Here is a 21237-nt window from a genome sequence, read left to right as displayed (position 1 = left end):
GAGTCCAGAGCACGATGTATTCGGTTGAAGGATCGGAAAGCGCTCTCTGAGGACACACACTGTCTCTCTCTCTCACGCACGCATGCACACAATTTACTTTAACATAAGCCATTCCGGAGCGAGAAAAGATGCAGTAAAAAATAAGTAAGGAAATTTCAAAAAAGGATAGCATTTTTTTTTAAACATGAAAATTGTGTGTGAAACGTACTAAAACGCTGGCCACTTTGTATTTTTTCTTTTCGTCGACTCTGGGAAGCGCCTTTGGATCATTATTGTTAGGAAAAGCATGAGGATACATATGCGCTGGCTGCAGGCCTCTGTCATCCGTCCATCTACCCATCTGTAAATACGATCATAATATATGAACGCATCTATTTATTCATCAATATCTAAACATCTAATGACGGAATACAAAGAAATAGCATAGAAAAAAGTTACGAAAATACAATATACTGTCGGAAACAGAGATCCTAAAAAGGAAGTTCGTGTCCACCTTCCTAAAGGAAAATGCTGCGTTGGGTCTATTCCAAACATGTTGATGTACTAAAAACGATTTACGAAAAATTTATCGACTAACAATTCACCGACAATAGTACGACATGACTGAGTGAGCTACTGATTGTGAGTGAGCTAGTGAATGAGCAAGTAAGTAGGCGAATGAGTGAGCAAGCAATGACCTAGTGAGGGAGTCAATGAGTGAGTGAGTGACAAGAGTGGTTATTGAGTAAGTGGCTCATTGGTTAGTGAGTGACGGAGTGTGTGCCACCTAGTGAGTAAATAAGAGACAGACTGAGAAACCTAGCGAGTGTTAGAGTTAGCAGCCTAATGAGTGAGTGACAGAGTGAATGACCTAGTGAGTGAGTGACTTAGTGAGTGGGTGACATAGAGTGAGAGCGACCTAGTGAGTGAGTGAGCGAGCGAGCGAGCGAGATCGAGCAACTAGTTAGTTTTACTCAGTCACTAGTGATCATTCACTCATTTAATCATCCACATGCACATTCACTCACTTATTTGGTCACTCAACCACATGGTCATTCACCCATTCCCTTTCTCACTTACTAACCCACTCACTTGGTCACTCTATTGCTCAATTTCTCACTGTTTCGCGGCAATCCCAAACTCACTTAATTTCTCATTCACAGATTCACTTAATTGTTCATTCAGTGACTAATTTGCTCACTCACTGCACTCACTGACGCATTTGCTCGCACGCTCACACACTGAAACTCATTAGCTCATTTCCCCCACTTAATTGCTCCTTCACAGACTAACTTAAATTGCTCAAATCACTCATTCAGTGACTCATTTGCTCACTCACTCGGTCATTTTATCGCTCAATTTCTCACTGTCACACTCATTCATAGGCGAACTTGATTGCTCATTCATTGCCTCATTTCATTCTCACTCACTGACGCATTTCCTTAATCATTCTCAAATTGTAGAGCAGGGGGTGGCCAACTTCTCTCTGTTCGAGAGCAAACATAATGGTCAGAAGCAGCAGTGTCGCGGGCCGTAGCAGGGATATAACTCCGGTGTACGTCGTATAAGCCGTTTGCACAAGGGTACATACAAGCCGTACCCAGCATGATTGCTTGCTATGGCCTCGCGGGCCACAAACATTTTGACGGGATTTATTTCTAATTAACCAAACTTTCCATTTAATTAAATACTACTGTAACTATAAGTAATTATTAATGAATTATTAATTAGATTCTTCATTTTTCTTAAAAGAGTATTAGGCTCTCCAATAGACAGTGAAATCAGCGTAGAAGGAAAGTGCCTAAGGAAAAAATACTGTAATAATTTTTTCATCTGTCGGCCCGCGGGTCACCTGTTGAGCATTTTCCGAATAAACTCGAAGAAGGACAGAGGAAATGTGACTGATCATTGGAAAATGTTTTACCCAGAAATTCTTTCCACATAGAGAAATCATTAGGAAAAACATCTGGGATTTTTTTTTTGGAAGGAATTTGTAATTTCGTCTTGACCGGGAAAGTTCGTGGCTTATTTACTCGTAGACGAAAATTTAACCGTAATTCTACATCCCACGAGGCAAGCATTTGATTCATATTAAGCGAGTTCGTCTCAACGAGGCATCTTCAGTGGTATAGCGGAAAAGTAGAGATAAGTGCTCCAGCTCCTAACATGGCCAAGATTTTATCATCTCAAAACATTGGCTTTGGCAACCTCTAGGTAATTCGTATACAGCATGGATGCACCTAACCGCCGGTCAAATGCACGCCAAGAAGTACCATCTGGCCCACGAAAGATGTTCCGGGAGAAAAATATTAATGCATACTATACGATAAAAGCCTAGGATGACCATATTTTCTTCATAAAAATAAGGGAAATCGGGATCCATACGGAATACCACCAATTATTTGAGTAAAGCTACAAAATACAGCGAAAAATGTTGTCAAACGCAAGTCAAGTTGTCAACTATAGTTGCAAAATTATCAAAGGCAAAGTAAAGTTGCCTATTACAGCCAAAAAAATTATCAGTTTTAAGTAAATTTAGCAATTATAGCCAAAAATGTTGTCAAAGGCAAGTAAAGTTGCCAATTGCTTCCCAAAAAATTGTCTAAGGCGTAAGGTTGCTAATTAGATGAAAAAATTTTGTCACAAGCATTAATTTATGAGTTATGAGCATAATCGCAATTCTTGATTTCAAAAATTCAAGTAAACTTCGTTGAAAATAGGGGGAAAAAAGACATTTTAAAGAAAAAGTTGGGACGATTAAAATTCCCGTAAAATATATGCAGGTCATACGGTCACCCTATAAATACAAGTTTTTGGCTCGCAAGAGGCAGAATTACCGCATATGTGGCCAACGGACTGAAAACGTTGTGCACTCTGGTATGCAGCATTAGACTCCACAGGCGACTTCTGAATGTCATAAATTAAGATATCGAGTGAGAAACACAGTATCAAACTCACCACCTGATTCCCATTATGAGAGGAATTCATGACCATCAACTCGTAGTATTTCCGCTGACCGTTGGCAGCATCAAAGAGGATTCTTCCACTCAGACCATCGGCTACTATGCTCTGAATCCCACAGAAACACGGAAAATGAAAATGAAAATTTCAAATGTAATTATCGCATGACTCGTTAAAAATGAAAAACAGAATGCTATTATGTGAAAAAAGGTACCTGCTTGATGTAAGCGGACAGCAGTCGTCCATACGGCAAGGGTGATGGCGGATCCTGCATGCAGTCGCGCATCTCTGCATGGGCATCTGCGTCGCCGATTGTGTGAGGAATTATCATCCGTTTTAGAAGCTTCTTTAATGCCTCGCTCAAGACCACGGACGCGTCTCGGTAGAAGTACGCTGACATCTGTGCAAGTAACATCAAATTAATTATTCGTAACATTAATTATATTATCATAAAAATTGACGCAACCGAAATTATTGACTCACAGGGTATCCCATAAATGTTTAAATAGTAAAAAAAAATGAATGAAAATTTAATAAATTTGTACATTGTTTGCGAAAAAGTTATTCTCACGAAGGGAAAATTTTCTTCCCACAGAAAAAGGTTTAGTTTAATTTTTTGTCAATAGGCGCCCAGGGAGACCAGTCCAATAGGGAGTGGTTAGGCTGACCATATTTCCTCGAGAAAAATACGGGAAATTCCGCTTCGAAATGCGGGAAGATACGGGACATTGCCAATTGTTGCCAAAAAATAATGCCAAAAGTGAGAGAAGTCGCCAATAGCGTAGATGAATCTCCACTTCAAATTCCTGAATTAAAAAAAACCACAAATGTGAGAGAAGAATATTCTTGTTTGTAGTCGTAATTATCGTAAAGTAATTCCGGAGTTGGAAAGATGAAAAAATTCGTTCATTTGAAGAATGAAAAGTCAAGTTGGCTTCGTTGGAAATATGTAAAAAACCGGGACATTTTTGCAAAAAAGTCGGAACAGCGAAAAAAAAAGAAAAAACTGGGACTCTTCCGGCAAATACGGGACGTATGATTACCTTAGTCTTAACGTTTCTTCAATCCCTTCTGTGTCCGAAAAGTTTGTAAAGCTTCAGTTGGCGATTCGTGGCTGAAGTCAAACATGGAGGAAAGAATAACAGGAGGTGACGCGACCAGCACCTCCGTTGAGAAAGCATGGGGAATCTGGGTTGCCAGATGGAGCCAGTGATCGCTCTATTAAAGGGACCAAGTAAGCCCAAACAAACCGTGGCTTTCCATGCTTTCCTATGAGAAACATCCCCGTTTTTAAAAATCATTTAAAAATTTACTATTCACTTTAGAAACTCGATTTTTTCCCTCGAATTCTATGGATATATTTATAGAATTGAACGAGAGCTTTTACAATTTTAGTTGTTATTTGTTTTCGAATATCAACTTCAACAACATGGAAATTTTTGCAAAAACAACCAAAATTTACCCATATCTTGTGCCACAAAATTTCTTCTCGTCATTTTAATTTTAAAAAAATTATGCCAAAGCATGTAACACCTCAGTGCTGAGAGAAAGACAATGTTTAAAGACACTTGAACAAACGGTGTTTGAAAAAATCTGACTTTTTTTTTGCGAAAAACATTATATATGCAAAACATTAGCATATATAATGCCTTTCAGCTGTTCATATTAAAATATTGTAGAAATATTTTCATTCCAGGTAGAACAAAAACTAGAACACAGACAATTTTAGATTTCAAATTCAATTCGAAACTGTTTTTTGTCAAATTTCCGTACACATACCACTTTAAAAGCAAAGTAATTGGTACAAAATGAAGAGGAAAAAAAAAAACCAGCCCAAGTGATTATATTCCCTAAATACTATAGGCCAGAGTCTCTGGCCCAGAAAGATGACTTATCGCGGCTCGTATATATAAAAAAAGTTTATTTTTTAATATTTTTTTCTCAATACTACATCTACATAGCGAAAGGTTCGAATAGTAAATTTTTAAATGATTTTTAAAAACGGGGATGTTTCTCATAGGAAAGCATGGGAAGCCGCGGTTTGTTCGGGCTTACTTGGTCCCTTTAATAGAGCGATCACTGGCTTCATCTGGCAACCCAGATTCCCCATGCTTTCTCAACGGACGCGCTGGTCGCGTCACCTCCTGTTATTCTTTTCTCCATGGAAGTCAAACAACTTCACCAATAATGCTTTATCCACCAATGTTGGGCATCGCAATGGAGACAGTAAGTTACAGAATATTAAGAAATTAGCTGCTATAATCGCGTGCACCACGCGTTTTATCACTCTGATTTGTGTGTATTTGAAGTTATTTGGTTTTATGCAGTGTCTTCTATCGACAGAAAGTTGAACTAATTTTTTTTTCTATACCCAATAACTAAATAAATAAATAAATAAATATATATATATATACATATCCCCTTCGTGTGAGAATACCTTTTTTTGCAAACCGCATTCAAATATACCTGTTACAGTAAATGTGATAAATCGATTATGATGAATTTTATTAATTCATAATTTTTCAACCAGCGAATATGCATAACAACTCCCAAGAGTTTTTGGAGGTAAATTTGATAAATACTTGAAATTTATCGCCTTTGTCTGTGATTATGCATAACACCTTAGTGTAAATGGTGATAAATATGAAAAAAATTCCAAATGAGTGTAGTACAGGGGGCGTAGCCAGAAATTTCGTTCGTGCGACCACTTTCATTTCGGGGGGGGGGGGGGGAGGAGGACCAAACCCCTAAGTTTCCCTCGCTACACCCTTGGTGTAGTATGTGTGAGAATATAGCCGGACCCCGTTAAAATTATAATAAATTTTACTATCGTATCCCGATATAATGATGCAATACACGTATGAATTATCATGTAATGTATATCATATACTTATAGTACGACTTATCATATTTGCCAACGACGCGACGCTTGAGTACTATGTATAATTGCTAGTAAAAGTGATAAATTTAGGGAAATTCATCAAACTTGCCTAAATGCTCGGCGATTATGCATAATAGATGGTTATTATGTAAAAAAAACCCGGATTTATCACATTCACCGTAACATATACCGATTCTTACATTTTTTTAAAATGAATTGAACTTTTAAATTATTAAAACGAATTTATGGGACACTGCATAACTCACGTTCAAGTTCGATGTCCCAGCTCCAGGCCATATGTCCTGAGGTAATGCTTTCCAAGCATCCCGGAACTTCTTGACTTTTTCTGGTTTCAACACCGAGAACCCCGTGACATTGACCACCCCGAATTCGGCTGTGTTCTCAACCCAGAATTCTTCCATTGCCTATAAGGATTGGATTTCATAGAAAGCCGTCAATCAGTGATTTTCTGAGCTCTCTCTTCGGTGATGATCATTAATTAATATTATACTTACCGGTCTCTTTATGAGGAAGTGGAAATTGGTCTTTCCAACGTGGACGTCGTGAACGTGTCTGATGATAATGTCCCTCGCCAGAGAGTGGTCCATGTCCAATATGACGTTGAACGTGTGGTACTTCTTCACGGAGTCCAATTTCCTCAGGTACCGGTTGGCTTCTTCGGGATGGGAAGTTCTCAAGATTCCTGTCAGACTGAAGCGCAGGGCGCGGTACCCGAGCTGTAATATTTTCTGCAGTGCATCGGGTCCTGTTAAAATAGCAATATGTATATATTTATTCATTTTGCACAGTTTACTGTGTGTTTCGTGCACAGAAGAGCACTTATTGAACTTGCACAACCATGCCAGAATGCGTCTGTGCATGCGTGGTGTACCTTCTTCCTTTGAATAGAGGGGGGGGGGGAACGATTTGTATACTATTGGATCATTGACTGCAGAAAAAAAAATGAAATCCCTCTCTCTCTGGCATTTACATGAAATTCTCTGGCATTTACATGAAATGCCAGAGAATACGAGGCAGAAAGTTATGGCATATGGTAAAGTATGCCTTGCTGAGGGATGGCAAAAGGGACTATTGTGATCCCGTATCTTTTTTTCTATTAAGGGGTGCAAGAGGCAACACCTACAACTACTCTAGTTATAGATGGCGCCGGTGCAAAACGGGCGTTCGCTCTCGTAATTCTGATTGTACGTCACCTACTTACATAGCACAGTGTTTCCCAAAGTAGGCAATATCGCCCCCTGGTGGGTGATGGAAAGGCCCACGGGGGACGATAGAAGCTTCAGGTATAACATATGATCCTATGGGCTTGGTTAAATTGGGGGTGCTGAGAGGAAGAAAATTTCGGAAGAAGGTGGCGATGGAACAAAAAGTTTGTGAAACTGGTGTAGCAGCACTATGAACGGAGGCTGCGTTTCTTCGTTTCCCGTCACAGTGGAGGCGCTGTATACATTTTGCCTACATTGTGTATTTAGACCATTCTCGTATCTCTCCCACTTCAACAAGCCTTCTAATTCTTCCTTGCGCACACTTCTTTGAAATCCGAGGCTGCGGTCTCCACAGCCCTTATATGCCACTGGGGGCACGTGAAATTTTTCTCCCTGGTCATTTGGTTCGGCTATCCATTTTTAGTCAAATGGCTTGTACGTTACATCGACTTGATAGCTGTCTTCATGGGGAGAACGACGCGAGCGGTTTGATACTTGCGAGCAAGGGGGGAGACACCCCTATAAATCTGTGATAACTTTTCCGACGCAACTCTGCCTCATCTGAGGTAACGGAAGTAAGTTTCTTTGCATTAGTTCGGGGTTGTGAGTGGTTCTATATATCTATCTATCTACATAGTATCCCACAATCAACTGACGGTTTTCAAAACGGGAATAGCAATAAAACGGCGACAGATATTAAATTCATTCTTGCAGAACATAAATGTGCGAAGTCAGGAATTTCCGATACGTCATTCATGTTGCAAGGGGTTGTATAGTTATTAAAATTAAAAAAAAACTTTTTATATGGACACACTGTGCCAAAAAATCCAATTAGAAAGTTGTTGTTTTGTCTCTTCTGATGGGAAAAAAATATCATGTTTCTAAGTGCAATATTCACAGATATTTGAATTCAAAAATCGGAGAAAAGTAGGGAAAGAAGCGTTGCCCGTTAGTTTTTGCTGCCCCCCCCCCACCTTTCCTCCGCTTTGTAAATTCAAATATCTCTGCGAATATTGTACTTAGAAACGTGGAAATTTTTTGTTGGCATCCGGAGACACAGAACACAACAACTTTCTGATTGGGTTTTTAGGCACAGGGCACCAATATAAAAATTTAATTTTATTTAGTTAATAATTATACAACTCCTTGAAACATGAATGACGTATCTGAAATTCGCGAATTCGCACATTTATGTTCCGCAAGAATGACAAATATCTGTCGTCGTTTTCTTGCTGTTCCCATTTTGAAAACCGTCAGTCGATTGTGGGACCCTCTGCCGCCTTCATCCTTTTTTTGGCCTCTGATGTTCTTAACCGTGGATGGACTGGAATTAATGGTGAATGCGTGTTTAGTATATATAGTTGGTACAGCTACTGCCGGGGTCATACTAGAAAGAAATAAAGACTAACCAATCAAAACATGGAATTTGTACCATTCAGAAAATGTTGGTCTCGAGATTAAATCGGGGATATCCACAATACCCGCGTCTGTACCAACGCAACGGTCTATAGAAAATATGCTCAACTCATGACCCATGGGCCAAATGTGGCCCTGGGAGTCACCACTAACGTGGCTCACGACCTCATAACTAATTTTGTAAAAATGAACTAAAACCGGCACATTACCAGATCACGAAAGTGATCTTGGTCGGCTTTCCTTCCGACGTGTGCAAAGCCTCATGTGCCGCCCCCTAAAGAAGACTCTTGCGGGAGGCTGACAGGGATTTGGCATAGGTTTCCAACTGGTGTTCCGCGCGAAACCTTGGAGTTTCCTTACAGTTTTTTTGGGGTTCCGCGTGATCAAACGCCACGGAAACCTTAAATATCCCGGAGAGCTTTCAAAGAAAACTTCACTTTCTTGTTGCTGATATTCGCGAAGCTGATCTTTGTTTTGAATTTCAACGCTGGTAGTGCCGCATTTAAAAAAAATCCAGACCACTTGGATAGCTAACCTAGAGAAGGTGGAAGTATGTGATCGACCAAACAGCGTGCAAGTATGAGAGTAACCAAAAGAATGACCTGGGGAACGAGGAACGAAAACAGTGATCTACAGGGTGTGAAAGCATGTGAACTACTGAAAGATAGTGACACGCAGACATATTTACGGTATGGGGGGGGGGGTGCTATGCAGGCTATAGTGCGTTCGGGGCGGCTCATTTGATGGAATGAGTAGGCAAGAGAACTAGAATAGAATGGATGAATACATTTTTTTGGCAAAATTTTTACAGCCCACAGACCACCTAGCGATAAATCTACATCACCGGAGGGCCAAAAATTATCTGGTCCTAGTAAATTGCTAGAGTTTCGTGGAAAAATGAGGCTGAGACGAGAAAAAAATTGCTGAGCTGAATAATTTTTTTTTAAATTCGTTGGCACCAAGGTTACTTTTCCAGATAGTGTGGGCACATTCTCTTCAATTTCACCTGCACAGACCTGTTTTTTCTCTGCGCATAAAATTTCGATACCTGTGCGGAAAAATAAAAAATATCACACTACCTCACACAATATAGGGAATCTTTTTCTCCGCGGCAGAAACTCTTTGAATACACGGAAATACTCTCATTCCTAGTCCTTCCCTTCTCATACTCTAAATATTTTGTAAACTTATTACTTTTTCGTGAAACATTGTGCCTTTCTTAATTACATGCCAACATTAACAACATTTACAGTTGACATACAGTTGTATATAACATTTCTTAGTCCGTATCCAACAAAAGGGCAAAAATAAAATTTTATTCACCACAAAATATGCCTTTTAGAAAATAACTATACAGTATGTATCATATTGAGAAGCATCACTTAACTGAGACCCCTTCTGCCACCTATCAAATAAAATCCCAACTATTAGTGATCTTTCAAAATAGAATTGGTGAAGAATAATGTGTGCATAAAAGCAATAAATATGATATACTGTATTAATAAATATTTTTAAAAAATAATATGAATTGAATTAACAAGTTTGCTACAAGAATTTAACAGTTAACATTTGAATATAGTAAAATATTATTAGTAACAAACGCAAAACGTGTCTAGACCATTAAAAATTGGGTGAGATTTGTATTTTACTGTAAGATTGCTGCTTGATGCAGTGTCTTTTTTCGTCTGGATTTAGGTCGTTTGCCCCATCGGTTCGACTAGTCGCTACGGTTTTTGCTCTCTGAAAGTGTATTTTGAATCGTCAGTATCATGACGTATGTTTTCGCCTAATAGCTACGAGATTTTGCGTATCGGCAGGATCAACGGTCTTGATAGTTCAACGGACAGAGGTTGTCATCCAAGTTTCTGAAACGTTTTCCCGGGATATATTTTGGTCGTACGGTCTTGCCCAGGGTAAAAACCTTTCCCTGACCATAGATGTGGCTCGTCAGGGGTAAGTTCTCAACTTTTTCAACTGCGTCATGCCACTCTGCTGTATCTACTCCAATCCCGTTGACAGGGCCCAAATATTGGGGCTTCGAAGGCTTGCGGAAAATGCTCACGATGACAAAGGGGGAGATCTCGAAACCTTTGCGAGAAGTTTCTTTCCCTTGATTCGAGCTCGGTATGATGCAGCCAATGATGGTTTTGTTGATGACTGTGAAGTGATTAGAGAGTTATTGGATGTAATTTCAGTGTATGTCGAGTATCTGGTAGAGCCATCAAATGGTGAAATATGCCGTAAATTAGTAATTGAAGCTGTTAGATTTTTTAATAATTTGGATGGTTTTGATTGTATACATAAACTGGCTAGTGGTTTCAAAAAAAGCTTTCTCTTTGAAACAGTAAATTGCCAGTAATTAGTAAAAAAAGTATTCAAATAGTGATACTAATGGTTGCCATTTGGTATGTCATGCTCAAACCTCAGTATTTTCTAACGGTTGTGCATCTGTGGAGGACACTAAATCTTTGGATAAACATGATATTTCTTCTGTTAATGACACCGATAAATATACTAATGCTAATAACTGTCATTTAGTGAGTAATGCTCGTATATCAGAAAGTGTAATTAGTGATGGTAACACCTTAAATGAAAATTGTGTTAGACAGTGAGAGATCTCTAAAATTCATCATCAGAGGCCTTCCGGCCAACACCCTCCTCATTGAGGTCATAAAATCAGACTTGATCAACAAGGGTTTTGAGATAAAAAAAAATCTCAAATACGAGAAATTATTCCTCTGGACGTATTCTACCGCTGTTCTTGATAGAAGTACCTATCAGCAGCAAAGAAATTTCCAACTTAGTTGATATTCAAGACGTACCAATCGAAACAGACCGTTACAGAGGTAATAAATTCCCTCTACAGTGTAGAAATTGTTTATTATTCGGACATTCATCATACTACTGTTTTAATTCACCAAACTGTGCATTTTGTGCCCTTGGACACAGCACCAGAGATTGCCCCTCAAAAGGGAATCAATCCAAAATGAAATGTATTATGTGTGGTGGTCCTCACACTGGAACTTTCACAGGCTGTCCACAAAGACCTTCCAGTAGAAGTGACGGGGCAAGAACTTTTCTTCCCAAACTACCTCCCAGCTTAATGGACATTTTGTGCCCTTGGACACAGCACCAGCGATTGCCCCTCAAAAGGGAATCAATCTAAAATGAAATGTATTATGTGTGGTGGTCCTCACACTGGAACTTTCACAGGCTGTCCACAAAGACCTAGTAGAAGTGACGGGGCAAGAACTTTTCTTCCCAAACTACCTCCCAGCTTAATGGACTTTCCCTCCTTGGAAAAAAGTTCTAACAAGTCTGAAACAATTCAACCACTTCACATCTTCAGTCCTTAGTCCACAAGTGGGCTACCGTCAAGACCTCGACTAAACCCTTGGAATATAGGGGCTAACAACATTGACAAGCAGCCGACTCAAGACCAAGAACCCCCTGTGGAAATAACGAGGAAAGGATTACACATTTTGGGGAAAGGCAAGCCACAGCTTTCCATGGAAGAATTATCAGCGGAGCTGCAGGACAAATTTTTAGAGGCAGAGCGTGAAAAACTAGTTAAAGTCAAAGCCAGCAAAACAGGAATGAGATATAAAGAAGTCTTAGAAGATTTCATGACCCATCAGGCTGTACAGGACAAACTTGAACAGGAGTTGGAAGTGACGAATCAGGATAAGGGTGTGTCTTCAACAAACCTCTCCCTTCTGCGGTCTTCACTTTTCCGGAACTATAATGACAACAAATGTGATCAAACCTACATCATAGTCGAAAGTATAGAAGAGAATATAGACAGAGACTTACCAAATAATGAGAACTCACAAAATAAAGTTTTAGTCCATCCAACAGCAGCAACTCATTCCCCTGCTCAAAATATTGAACAATTCCTGAACCTCTTAGAACCGTTCTTGAGGGAACTGGGTCTATCCAGGGACAAAATTGAATTCATACTGCAATTTTTGATAACTATAATCTCACACTCCAACAATTAGCACGCCAAGACTTGCCAGCAGCAAACCGCTGCGTATTATGGCATGGAATGCCACAAGTCTGAGAAATGACCTTAGAGAGTTTGGGCAGGCACTCTACGACATGGAAATTGATGTAGCCCTCGTATGTGAAACATGGTTGAAGCCTTCACACACCACTAACATATTTAACTACACCTGCCTCAGAAAAGATAGACTAAACGAAAGAGGTGGTGGAATAGCAGTCTTCATCAAAAATGATATACCATTTAAAGAACTTGATACACCAGACTCCGACTCCATGGAAAATCTGGCAGTTACCATCTTTATTAACAGGCATCCAATATCTCCATGTGCAATATACAAGCCACCTAGAAACAGACTTGACCTGAATCTACTTAAGTTTCTGATCAACACCAACAATCCAATTCTACTGGCTGGGGACTGGAATTGCAAAAGTCCTGCCTTCTGCAGTAACAGATCAAATTCCTGTGGTAAAATTCTGGAAAGATGGTGTAGAAACAAATGCCTACAAATACACTGCAGTTCCACACCAACCCACCACCCTGGAGGGCGGAATACACCGGATGTACTTGACTATGGTCTATCTAAAAACTTTCGGAATAATGTTGACTTAGAATCGTTCACTGGCCTCAACTCAACACATAATCCAATCAAATTCACAATTGATGTAACAAGGTCTCAAGATGTTCCTTTCTGCCGTGCCACTGACTGGAATAAATTCAGAGATCTGCTAGATGTTGACGAAGTTCCAGAGCTCCAGCATGCAAACAAGGAGGAAATTGAAGTAGCAATGGCCATCTTTTCGGACAGTATTAAAGCCGCATTACACAATTCAACTAAAAAAACAATCAAATACCCGGGAAACAAATTTGGAATCTCTCTTGAGCTAAAGGAAAAAATTAGACTCAAAAATAAAATAAGAAAATCCTGGCAAAGATTTCGTCACCCTTTGGATAAAGTTGCGCTCAATCGACTGGAAAAGGAAATCAGGAAAGAAATCAAAGGATTCGTCAACGAGCGCTTTTCGAACTTCGTTGAAGAGGCCACTGCGAGTGAAGGCTCCCTTTGGAAAGTTTGGAAGATCTGCAAAAAGAAAAGCAAGAAAATTACCAAAATTCAAAACGAACGAGGGTAATTGGTCTTCACTGATGCTGAGATAGCGGAAGTGCTTGCTGAAACTTATGAGGGTCGATTCAGACCTAACACGAATCAACCGATTGGCATTCAGTGGGAACACCTGAATATAATTGAGGAATTTCTCAACAGACCACGTCATCAGAGTCTTAGTAGGTTTCAAGATTCAGAGCTAACAACTATGGAGGAGGTTAGAGAACTTATTAACAAACTCTCGATCAAGAAAGCCTCTGGCTTGGATGAAATCTCCAATCTTGCTCTCAAAAATCTGCCCCTATCTGCCCTTATGACTCTCACCAACATTTTTAATGGTTTGTTAAAAACTTGTCATTTCCCGAAAATACGGAAACTTTCAGTAATCAAACCTATCCACAAATCTGGCTCTAACCCTCTCATAGCCAAACATTTCCGACCGATCAGCCTTCTGAGCAATATATCTAAGCTGTTTGAGCGTATTCTTCTTATACGATTCAATAACTATCTAGAATCTTCTAATTTTCTTCGTCCTGAGCAGCATGGATTCAGAAGAAACCACTCCTGTGTCACACAGCTGCATCGAGTCGTAGAATTCGCAATACAAGCCTTCAACCATAAGGAGTTCACCTGCGCAATGTGCTTGGACATTAGCAAGGCGTTTGACAAAACGAATCACGTAACTCTGTTAGCCAAGCTTGTTGAATACGGTTTTCCTGACCACTACGTGTTGTTCTTCAACAGCTATCTTGAAGACAGGCATTTTCTGGTTGAAAATGGAAATGCTTGTTCTTCTATTCGTCCAATAAGAGCCTCGGTTCCCCAAGGATCAGTTCTTGGGCCTCAGCTCTTCTCCATCTACATCAATGACTTCCCTGCCCCCCCAAATGGGCATACTGGGACTCTTTGCGGATGATGCAATTATTATCACCAACAACAGAAAATCTTCAGGAGACTCTGGAGGAGGTTGAAGACTGGTGTAAAGATAATGCTGTCGAGCTTAATCATGCCAAGTGTCAGTTCATCTGGCTAACAAGAAGAACCAAATTCACTAGAGCACCAATCTACCTGGCCAGAGAAGCCATAAGACCAGTGAAGGAAGTGAAATATTTGGGATGTATTCTAAATCAATAGTAAGACCAGTGAAGGAAGTGAAATATTTGGGATGTATTCTAAACCAATCATTAACCTTCGTTCCTCAAATAAATTACGTAAGAACTAAGGCTATCAAAACCATGGGAATGATGTCATGCATTACATTTCCAAGTGCAAGACTAACTCTTAAAAACAAAGTCATATTGTTTAAATCAATCATTAGACCTATCATGACCTACGCCGCCCCAATATGGGCTCATGTTTCAAAAATCAACATGCAGCGTCTGCAAAGTCAACAGAATAAAATACTGAGAACCCTTGTGCGCGCACCAAAGTACATCAGAGGAGCTGACATTAGAAAAGACCTGAAGATTCCAACCATCCTCAGCTACATCCAACAAATCTCAGAGGATCACTTTGAAAAGATGAGGAACTCAGAATACGAGCATCTGAGAGAGCTGGTTGATTACAACCCACGTCAAAAACTAAACTTTCTCAGGCCTCAAAATGTGCTGCACGTGCCATGGACGGTGCGTTAGGGCCTGAACTACTGAGCTGTATAATCTTTGTCTATCTATCATAATATTTTTGTACTTTTGTCTTGCTATCGAAATTATCGATCAACTCTATTGCATAGAGTAACATTGTGGTTAAATGTACATTACTGATCTTGCACTGCACAAATTTGTATAATTTCGGCCAACACACTTGTTTTTCCATTACTTCTTTTGTATGTTAGATTTATTTATTTTTTATTATTATTTTCTCATTAATGCATTATGTAGCATTTTGGTGAATTGTACATAAGTGATTTCATTTTTTGTGTCCATTATAATACTTGTATTTATCGCATAATATATATGTGTGTGTATATATATATATATATTTTACTACTATTGATTTTGCTGATTAACTAACTCTATTGCGTAGAGTAACATTTTGATGAAGTTTGGCTGATCTTTGTGTATTTCACTATTCTGATGGTAGCATTTATCGGACTGTATGTGTTTTTTTGTTTTTTTTCTATTAACTTACAAGCACTTCACATCTACACAAACACGCACAAACTTGTCTATAACCCCCTTCATAGCTAGCAAGAGCAATCTGTAAGTCGCCAGGCAGCCCCTTCGGGCTGGGCAGCGACGAGAAAAATTAAATTCTGTCTGTGTCTGTGTCTAGATCATCTAATACAGAGAGAAGAGGTGAACTTCGAAGAGAGCGGATGAGCGTGGGCAGTGCTGTCAACTAGTGTGCTGAGTGATACATCGCAAGAAGTAGCGGTCAAGCTTGCGTGGGGACGCCCGTGTGTGTGGCGTTTTGGCTGAGAGATTGTAACGGTGAAAAGTGCTTGCGCACAAAAGGTCTTAACGAGACCACATTTCTGCAAATTTTGATACTTTCGATTCCACGTCCGAGACATTTAGTGCCAATTTGGATATATATCGGCTGGATGAATGGACTGTACTAATAATACTACCTACATAACTGTACTAGCGGCGACAAAATGGCAAGTGCTGCTTCTGTTGTCATTGTTTTGGCCGAGTTTTATCTGTGAATAGTAGTGCAAATGTCGCGGACCATGGTTGGTAAAAATAAGATGATAGTATGCTTTGCGCATAGTGTATTGCTAAATAATGATAAGTTAAATGTTAGTAACATAATTGATAAGGTCAAAGAAACAGTAGATGATGAAAAGCTACCTCTTCAGGACACTATAGAGTTTGTTCTTTATGAACTGGATCCAATTATTCAAGAGTTTGTGGGGTTTGCCGTCAAGTAAATACCCGACAGATGGCAGCATGGATACTGGGAGAAGGAAGGAGAAAGTCTTTCTGTGAGGACACGATATATCTGTCGACACCCCTAATCTACGAACGGTGAGTTGTTCGTCTTCAACCGTTGAGTTCGCCATGTGCCGTCGCATTTCTCTTTCTGTGTAATTAATATATAAATATGTTTTAATAAATAATAATATTCGTTCCCGTGCCGCTCACGCCTTAGTGGTGACCCTAGGACTCGAAACACGTACCATCGACATCAATGGAAATGGCATTGAGGCCAGGACTTGTGGACAATTTGTGAAGCCAATTCACGCGGGAACTCACATCGTGCGTCACCTTCGTCCAAGGATTTACGCCGACAGCTTGGATATTTACGCCAATCGCATGCCGTACATACTTTCGCTTCTGAAGATCACTCAGCGATAATCACGTAAGTCCCAATTTCGTCCTTTTCGGGAGAGCCGTCAGAACCATGTATATAGGAACTGTAAATTTCCGTTTTATATAAAGTCGAGGTCCTCGCATATATCATTTTATTACGAAATTGTGTATATTGTATCGTACTTTCGCTATCAACAATATGAATGTCACTAACGCCGAGGGTGCCGCTGCTCAAATCGATCGTATAGGTCTAAAAATGCCACCTTTTTGGCGCCAGAACATCGCTTTATGGTTTTCCCAAGTCGAGGCGTCGTTTCTTTTATCGGGTATCACGAGAGACGAAACTAAATATGCCGCGCTCATCGCCTCAATCGACGCAGATACTTTATCTCACGTTTCTGATTTCGTTTTCCAACCTCCGGAAACAAATAAATACGAGGCATTGAAACGAAGATTAATCGCAGAATTTGCTGATTCGGAAGCCACACGAATACGTAAACTTTTGGGGGAACCTACAGTTGGGCGACAACAAACCGTCATTTCTGTTCCGTCAAATGCGAGAGTTATCAAGGGGCAAAATTGACGACGACTTTTTGAAGAACTTATGGCTCCAGCGGTTGCCTACGACCATTCAATCTATTCTTTCCGCCTCCACCGAGGAGTTGACGCAGCTTGCCACGCTGGCAGATAAAATCCACGAAGTTGCTGTTGATCCAAGAGTGACGTATTCTCTCGCGAACGATAACGAATCTTCAAATGCTGTTGCCGTGATTTCGCCTCTCATAGCGGACTTACAAAAACAAGTTTCCAAATTGACAGAGCAGGTTAATCATCTAAGATTTCGACGTTCACGATCGACCTCTCGTGACCGACGTTCATTTTCTATGGGCTCCAATACGTCGCAACAGCCACGTCAAAATTTCGCATCGGAACTGAACGACGGACACTGTTATTATCATGCCCGTTTCGGAAATTTAGCTCGCAAATGCAGAGATCCTTGCACTTTCTCGAAGTCGGGAAACGAGTAGCAGCTGCCACTCAGCAGCCAGTGGGTGGTAGCTTACCTCTTTCCATAAGTCACAGGCTACACGTTTACGACAAGACCACAAATCGTCTATATTTGATCGATACCGGCAGTGACGTATCATGCGTTCCGGTAGGTCGCAACTCGCAAAATCACAATCCCGATCCACTCGAGCTGTATGCCGCAAATCAATCCAGGATCAAAACTTATGGTACCGAACTCTTAAAACTTAGACCTTGGGCTCAGGAGGTGCTTCAAGTGGAACTTTATCGTCGCGCAAGTAGCCGTTCCCATAATTGGTGCTGATTTTCTTCGACATTTCGGCCTCTTGGTCGATCTCAAAAAGAAACGTCTGGTTGACTCTATCACCAAACTCAGCATCTCCGGCATATCTCAAGCTTGTTCCCAGTGTACTGTTCGTGTGATTGACGACTCCTCTCGCTACCATTCCATTTTGAAGGAGTTTCCAGAGTTAACTAATCCATCTGAAACTTTTCGCTCTGTGAAACACAACACCGTTCATTATATTCAGACCACTGGCCCACCCATACACAGCCGGCCCCGAAGGTTGAATCCGCAGGTGCTTGATACAGTTAAAAAAGAATTCGAGTACATGGTAGAACAGGGCATTTGCAGGGCTTCCAAAAGCTCTTGGGCCTCCCCATTACACATTGTGCCGAAAGCTAATGGTGCAATTCGTCCTGTCGGAGATTATCAACGGCTGAGTGCGCAAACCGTTCCTGACCGTTATCCGATACCTCATCTCCAGGACTTTTCACATGCTCTTCATGGTATGAACATCTTTTCAAAATTAGACATCTTACGAGCATATCACGCTATTCCAGTCAACGAACCGGACATTCACAAAACCGCTATTATCACACCTTTTGGACTGTTCGAGTTTCCGTTCCTGAATTTCGGTCTGTGCAACGCTGCCCAGTCCTTTCAACGTTTCATCAATGAAATTCTCCGTGACGTTCCGAACTGTTTCGCTTACCTAGATGACATACTCGTTTTTTCAGCCGATGAAGATTCTCATGTATCCCATCTCCGACAAATTTTTCGACAGCTAGACCAATATGGTATAAAGCTCAACGTATCCAAGTGTGAATTCGGAGTGTCGGAACTTTCGTTTCTCGGCCATAAGGTTTCTGCAGCCGGCATTGGACCTCTACCCGAAAAAGTATAAGTTATCCTAGACTACCCGTTGCCGAAGACCATCAAAGATCTGAGACAATTTCTAGGACTTTTAAATTTTTATCGAAGGTTCTTTCCACACGCTGCACACAAGCAAGCCAGATTAACTGCTTTTCTCAAAGGCTCTAATAAAAACGAAAAAAAAGATATACCTTGGACAGAAGAAGATCGACAGGCGTTCACAGAAACCAAGCAGCAGTTAGCTCAGGCGACATTACTCGTGCACCCTAATCCAAACGCTCAGATAGCCTTGTGTGTTGATGCATCGGATTACGCTATTGGGGGTGCACTTCACCAGATCAACAACAATAAACTCGAGCCACTCGGTTTTTTCTCGAGAAAACTGAGTGAGACAGAACAAAAGTACAGCGCCTATGACCGAGAATTGCTTGCTGCGTTCGCTGTTACCAAACATTTCCAGTTCATGCTCGAAGGAAGGCAATTTTGCATACTCACAGACCATAGGCCATTAACGTTTGCCTTCAATCAAAAACCGGAAAAAACTTCTCCTCGACAGACACGACAGCTTTCGTTCATTTCACAATTTACGACTGACATTCGTTACGTGAAAGGTTGTGACAATCAGGTTGCTGATGCTCTCTCCCGAATAAATGCGATCGAACTTTCCAGCCAAATCGATTACGAAGCAATTGCTCAAGCACAGACGACCGATCCAGAGTTGCCCGAGTTGCAGACGAATTCCTCATTGCAGCTTCAGAAGCTTCTCCTACCTGGAACTTCAGCCGAAGTCTTATGCGACATTTCCGACGGAAGAGTCAGACCGTATATACCAAAGGACTTTCGACTACAAGTCTTCAAGGTAACTCATGGACTCTCGCATCCAGGAGTGAAAGCAACGCAACGACTCATCACTGAGCGCTTCGTCTGGCCGTCGGTCAAGAAAGAATGTAAAACATGAGTGACATCGTGCATACCATGTCAACGGACGAAAGTGCAACGTCACACGGTCAGCGACTCAGGAACATTCTTGCTACCGAACGCAAGATTCGACCACGTACACATCGATATCATCGGACCACTTCCACCAAGCCAAGGCAACCGATACGCAATAACGATGATTGACAGATTCACACGCTGGCCGGAAGTAGTGCCTGTTGCAGATATCTCGGCGGAAACCGTTGCAAGATCTTCTGTGTCAACTTGGGTTTCCCGATTCGGCGTACCTAGTAGAATCACCACCGACAGAGGTCGACAGTTCGAGGCACAGTTATTCCAAGAACTGGCGCAGCTGCTAGGAATACAAAAACTTCGAACGACATCATTTCATCCTCAAGGCAACGGCCTAGTCGAAAACTTCCATCGGCCACTAAAGGCAGCTCTAAAGTGCCAACTCACCGACCGATGGGTAGATGTCTTACCAATTGTTCTCCTTGGCCTCCGCTCAACCTATCGACCCGAACTCAAGGCCACATGTGCAGAAGTGCAGAACTGCTCTATGGTGCCACACTGCGGTTACCCGCGGAGTTCTTGGTTCCGAGTACCGAGCAGCCCACGGATCCACTAACATTCGCAGCACAACTAGCGAACACCATGCATAATATTGCGCCCGTTCCTACTGCTAACCACAATAAACTGAAGGTCTTCATTCATCCAGCACTTCAGACATCGACTCACGTGTTTGTGCGCAGAGATGCCGTGAAGCCTCCGCTCCAGTGCACTTATGATGGCCCGTTTCAAGTCATGCAGCGGACGCCCAAATACTTCGTGTTACGGATTAAAGATAAGCATGAAACTGTGTCCATAAACCGACTAAAGCCAGCATTTTTGCTGCAGGAAGATGTGCTACCACAAAACTTTCAGCCAGTGAAAACGACCACCGAACCTACCACTCATAGTAGGAGAAAAGTCCGATTCCCTGATCGCTATAAATCGTGACTGAAGTCACTGGTGGGGGAGTACTGTGGGGTTTGCCGTCAAGTAAATACCCGACAGATGGCAGCATGGATACTGGGAGAAGGAAGGAGAAAGTCTTTCTGTGAGGACACGATATATCTGTCGACACCCCTAATCTACGAACGGTGAGTTGTTCGTCTTCAACCGTTGAGTTCGCCATGTGCCGTCGCATTTCTCTTTCTGTGTAATTAATATATAAATATGTTTTAATAAATAATAATATTCGTTCCCGTGCCGCTCTCGCCTTAAGTTCATGAATCATAATAAATTCAGT

General features: G+C 41.0%; 1 protein-coding gene across 1 annotated transcript in view; it reads right to left on the bottom strand.

Moving 5' to 3' along the window:
• The window catches only part of LOC149070429 (glutamate receptor 1-like), a 48121-nt gene that overhangs the window by 12952 nt on the left and 13932 nt on the right, over window positions 1-21237 (bottom strand). The window contains exons 4-8 of the mRNA XM_089249539.1: window positions 6337-6587; window positions 6088-6246; window positions 3155-3340; window positions 2938-3048; window positions 209-340 (exon numbers count right to left, since the gene is read on the bottom strand). Coding sequence (XP_089105665.1) covers window positions 209-340; window positions 2938-3048; window positions 3155-3340; window positions 6088-6246; window positions 6337-6587 — 839 coding nt within the window. The remainder of the gene's footprint in view (window positions 1-208; window positions 341-2937; window positions 3049-3154; window positions 3341-6087; window positions 6247-6336; window positions 6588-21237) is intronic.

The sequence above is a fragment of the Pholcus phalangioides genome, unplaced genomic scaffold (genome assembly GCF_987345545.1).
Source record: "Pholcus phalangioides strain wild (caught in Gottingen) unplaced genomic scaffold, Ppha-v1.0 ptg000022l_1, whole genome shotgun sequence".
Lineage (NCBI taxonomy): Eukaryota > Metazoa > Arthropoda > Arachnida > Araneae > Pholcidae > Pholcus > Pholcus phalangioides.
This window is presented reverse-complemented; position numbering and strand designations above follow the sequence as displayed.